Source organism: Osmerus eperlanus, chromosome 1, assembly GCF_963692335.1.
Source record: "Osmerus eperlanus chromosome 1, fOsmEpe2.1, whole genome shotgun sequence".
NCBI lineage: Eukaryota > Metazoa > Chordata > Actinopteri > Osmeriformes > Osmeridae > Osmerus > Osmerus eperlanus.
Window position 1 is genome coordinate 1,179,215 of NC_085018.1, and position 5,071 is coordinate 1,184,285.

The 5,071-nt window shown below is 49.7% G+C and overlaps 1 protein-coding gene across 1 annotated transcript; it reads right to left on the reverse strand.

Annotated features, from left to right (window-relative positions):
• Window positions 1-414: 414 nt before the first annotated feature.
• LOC134030241 (uncharacterized protein K02A2.6-like) lies at window positions 415-4,361 on the reverse strand. Its single transcript, XM_062474027.1, is given in 2 exon segments — window positions 415-2,375; window positions 2,378-4,361. Coding segments are annotated over 2 exon segments (3,945 nt in total).
• Between the last annotated feature and the right edge of the window lie 710 nt (window positions 4,362-5,071).

Below are 5,071 nucleotides of genomic sequence, written 5' to 3' on the forward strand. Positions count from 1 at the left end.
ATCATTTTGATATCAAGATTGACTGATTATCATAACAGGAAAGTGTGGTAACCCGAGGGCAATAATGCACGCACACATGTACTTAGTTTTGGGTCTTTACTGAAACCAATGCTCACAGCATGGTGGCCAAAACGTACATGAGACATGCAGGTGGCGCCAAAACCATACCCCCCCGGCGGGGTACGCAGGTGTCGTTCCAAAGGTTCCGGGGTGCAACACTAACTCAGTATATAACACTTCTCCCCCGTAAACACTTATAATACGGTTACCCAAACAAACTGAAATTGCATGTATGTCCCCTTATAAAGTACAGAAACTATATTGCACTAAATTAACTTAAATTCACATTCCAACTTTAGAATTCTAACAACAGGCAATCAACAACATCCGGTAATGCACAACAGTTTTGTTAGTTTACCAGTTCAGTCTCTCTGGAGGCTTGTGTTGCCTCTCTGACCTTCTTGGTGCAACAGGAGGGTCCACAGACTGGGTAACAGACTGTGCTGTACTGGGAGGAATTGGGGTAGCGGCAGGGGCAGGTGAGGTAGTTTTCTCAGACAGTCCATCAATGCACACAGGTGCAACACAGTCCATAGAGCTACTCACACCGTCCTTGTGTGAAACACTCTGAGACCCCGTCTCCTCTGCATCAGTGCGGACACGCACGTGATCTTGGTGCCTGCGAACCTGCCTGCCGTCCAACAAGCCAACCACAAAAGAAACTGGACCAGACTGGCGGTGAATAACTCCTGGCAGCCACTTTGAGCCGCTGGCAAAGTTCTTGACATACACACAGTCCCCCTGCTGTAAAAGCCGCTCCTTTGCATGTTGGTCCCGTCTCACCTTTTGGTTCTCCTGTGATCGGGCAACTTTTGCTCCTACATCCGGGCGAAGGAGGTCCAGATGAGATTTGGGCTTTCTCCCTAGCAACATCTCTGCTGGAGGCAAACCAGTGGTTGTGTGTGGAGTAATCCGATACTGGAATAAGAAACGTGCCAGCTTAGTCTCCAGCGTGTGCCCTGTCATTTTCCGCAGTCCCTCTTTCAGTGTCTCAACAGCACGCTCTGCTAAACCGTTGGAAGCAGGATGGTATGGTGCAGTCAGGATATGTCGGATTCCATTTTTCTCCACAAACTCTTTGAAAACTTCACTTGTGAAAGTGGGCCCGTTGTCACTGACAACCGTATCTGGTAGCCCGTGGGTGGCAAAGATGCTTCTGAGCGTGTCAGTGGTAACTGGGGCTGTGATATTTGACATGATGTGTGCTTCCATCCACTTTGAATGAGCGTCCATCAGCACCAGGAACATGTGGCCCATAAACGGACCAGCGAAATCCAGGTGGAGCCTGGACCACGGGCGTGCCGGCCACTCCCATGGGTGGAGAGGCGCAGGTGCGGGCATCTTCTGGTTACTTTGACACTGTGAACATGCTTTTACCTTTTCTTCCAAAGCACCGTCCATCCCAGGCCACCACACAAACGACCTGGCGAGGCTCTTCATCCTCGACACCCCGGGGTGAGCTTCATGCAGCACTTCCATTATCTGAGCCCGTCCCGCAGGTGGAATAATCACCCTGGAGCCCCAGAGGATACAGCCATCCAGCACGCTTAGCTCCAGCTGACGCTTGACATAGGGCTTGAGCTCCTCCTGCTCAACTGATACTGGCCAGCCCTGCAATAGCCATCTCTGTACTTGTGACAGCACCGGGTCTCTTTCAGTCCACTGTTTGATTTGCTTTGCTGTCACCGGAGAGTCAGACAGTCTGTCTAACAAAAACACAGTCTCTGGAAGTAGGTTAGTTTGGCTTGGTGACTCCGGGAGGGGAAGACGGCTGAATGCGTCTGCATTTGCATTTTCACTTCCTGCTTTATACACAATGTGATACTGATACGCTGACAAAGTTAATGCCCAGCGCTGCACTCTAGCTGACGCCATGGGTGAAATACCCTTAGTCTCACTAAACAGGCCCAGCAAGGGCTTATGGTCGGTAAAAATGGTAAATGGGCGACCATACAGGTACTGGTGGAACCGTTTCACAGCAAAAACTACCGCCAGCCCCTCTTTCTCTAGCTGAGAGTAACCCTTTTCTGCTGATGTGAGAGTGCGAGACACGTACCCAATAGGTTTTTCATCTCCGTCCTCCATAAAGTGCGATAGGACCGCCCCCACGCCGTAGGGCGATGCATCACAGGATAAGACAACGTCTTTGTCCGGGTCAAAGTGCACGAGTAGTGTTGCTGAGTGCAACAGTTCTTTTACCTGCTGGAAAGCTGTCTCTTGAGCTTGCTGCCAATTCCAGGAACAGTCTTTGTGCAGCAGCTGATAGAGGGGGGCGAGCACGGTGGAGAGCTCAGGCAAGAACTTCCCGTAATAAAACCCAAAAACGACCTGAGCTCAGCCACAGTCTTTGGAGAAGGAGCTTCCTTTATCGCCCTCACCTTCTCTGTCATGGGGGAAAGACCCTGAGCGGAAATCCTGTGACCCAGGTATGTGACACTTGAAACCTGAAAAACACATTTACTGCGTTTTAAACGCAGCCCGTCCTCCTTCATTCTCTTCAGCACCTGGTCGAGGTTCTGCAGATGCTCCTCTTCTGTTTTACCTGTCACCAAAATGTCGTCTAGGTAGACAGCGACATGGGGAATGTTCTGCAGGAGGTTGTCCATGGTGCGTTGAAAAATGGCTGGGCTGGACGCGACGCCGAAAACCAGGCGGTTGTACTTAAACAGTCCCTTGTGGGTGTTGATGGTCACATATTGTTTAGAGTCCTCATCCAGCAACAGCTGTTGGTACGCGTGACTCATGTCCAGTTTTGTAAACGTTTGTCCTCCTGCCAGTGTGGCGAACAAATCCTCAACTCGTGGCAGGGGATACGTGTCAAGTTGTGAGGCTTGGTTAATTGTCATTTTGTAATCACCACATATCCGCACCGCACCATCCTCTTTCAGCACAGGCACAATCGGGGCTGCCCAGTCAGAGAACTCCACAGGTTCAATAACACCTGACCGCTGCAGCCTGTCCAACTCTGCTTCCACCTTAGCCTTCATGGCGTATGGCACCGTGCGTGGTTTACAAAAACGTGGTTTTGCGTTGGGGTCCACGGTTAACTTCACTGTTGTGCCGCGGAGGGTACCAAGCTCATCCTTAAAAACGTCTGCATACTTTGATAGGATGTCTCCAACCACTCTCATGTGCATGATTTCCCCCCAATTGAGGCGGATTTTCTTTAGGAGGTCCCGTCCCATCAGACTAGGTCCCTCCCCATCTACCACTAAAAGCTTCACTTTAGCTGACTGGCCTTCATACATCACGTCTACTTCTATAGCTCCCAGTAGAGGAATGCACTCACCGGTGTATTGTCTCAGTCTGATGTTAGTCTTCCTTAAAGCAGGCACTTTTCCAGAGCACCACAACCTGGAGTAGGTGACTTGACTTATCACCGAAACTGAGGCACCCGTGTCCACCTCCATCGTCAGCTGTTTTCCGTTTAATTGTAGCGTTGCGCAGATCGGGTCTGCCCGGGGTTCACTCAGGTCCATATTAAACATGTTAAATGAACACTGCTCCTCCGGCTCTTCACTTTGCACATGATGCGTTTTCATTTGGGGTTTTGACTCTTCCCACTCCTTTTTCCATGTCTTTTTAGAAACTCTGCACTTCTTGGCCATGTGCCCTTTTTTCTGGCAGTTATGGCAAGCGGCATCTTTAAACCCACAGTCATTAGCAAGATGCGCTCCCCCACAGCGGTAACACTCAACTGACTTCATCGGCTTGCCTCTCCCTGCATTAAACAGACGGTTAACGGCGCCCTGTGGCACACTGGCGTTAGCTGCTTGAATGTCTTTAGAGTTGATAGCTGCCGTTTCCATTGCATGAGCAATCTCCAACGCTTTCTTGAAAGTTAGCGTGACATCACCTAGCAATCGGCGCTCAATGCTGTCATTGTTGATACCACAGACTAACCTGTCCCGTAGCATGTCGTCAAGCACCGGTCCAAACTCACAATATTCCGACAGTTGTCTCAGCTCCGCCACGAATGCAGCAACTGAAACTCCAGCTTTGCGTGAATGTGTGTGGAACTTGAAGCGCTGAACAATCACTGACGGCCTGGGGTTGTGATGCTCTTGCACCAGCTTCACCAAGTCTTCGAAAGACAATTCGCCTGGCTTCCGTGGCGTTGCTAAATTGCGTATCAACTTGTACGTCTTGGCACCGCACGCACTGAGGAGAATCGATCTTTTCCTTTCGACCTCCTTAATGTTATTCGCCAGGAAAAAGAGCTCCAGTCTCTCGACATATTCAATCCAGTCACCATCCAGCTCGACGAATTCACCGAGCGTGCCGACCGTGGCAGTAGCCATGCTGCAAGCTAAAAGTCACACGGCACTTCGTCTTCGACACTAACGTTACTCTGTCATCTATGGTTTTAATCCTCGTCGCCAAATAGTGTGGTAACCCGAGGCATTTTTCTAAACTTCAAATGTCCTTACTTTCCTAGTGATGCATGTGTGTGTGTGTGTCCAAGTGTGTGTGTGTGTGTGTGTCCATGTGTGTGTGTTTAGGGCCACTGGGTCACCAACAAAAACACAGCATGTCTTCTATCATCCTGTATAAAACATCTTTATTTCTCCTTATTTTAGTCCAGTAAGACACTATTTAGTTCATCACATTCAGTGGAACTGAGATCAAAGACAGGATTGTTGTTTGTCAACAATTAAAACCTCCCTCCCTCCCTCCTCCCCTCCCTCCCTCCCTACCCTCCCTCCCTCCCCCTCTCTCCCTCCCTCCCTCCTCCTCTCTGAGAGCCCAAAGGGGATAGGGAGGGTGGGGGCAGGTCAAGGGAGGGAGGGGGATCACACTAGACACACACAGACAGTTTATATTCAAGTGGGTAATATTGGTCATATTACTGGTCCTAAATGTAGTGTTTACAGTGTATGCATGCATGTGTGTGTGTGTGTGTGTGTCCGTGTGTGTGTGTGTGTCTAGGGGCCACTGGGTCACCAACAAACACACAGCATGTCTTCTATCATCCTGTATAAATCATCTTTATTTCTCCTATTTAGTCAGT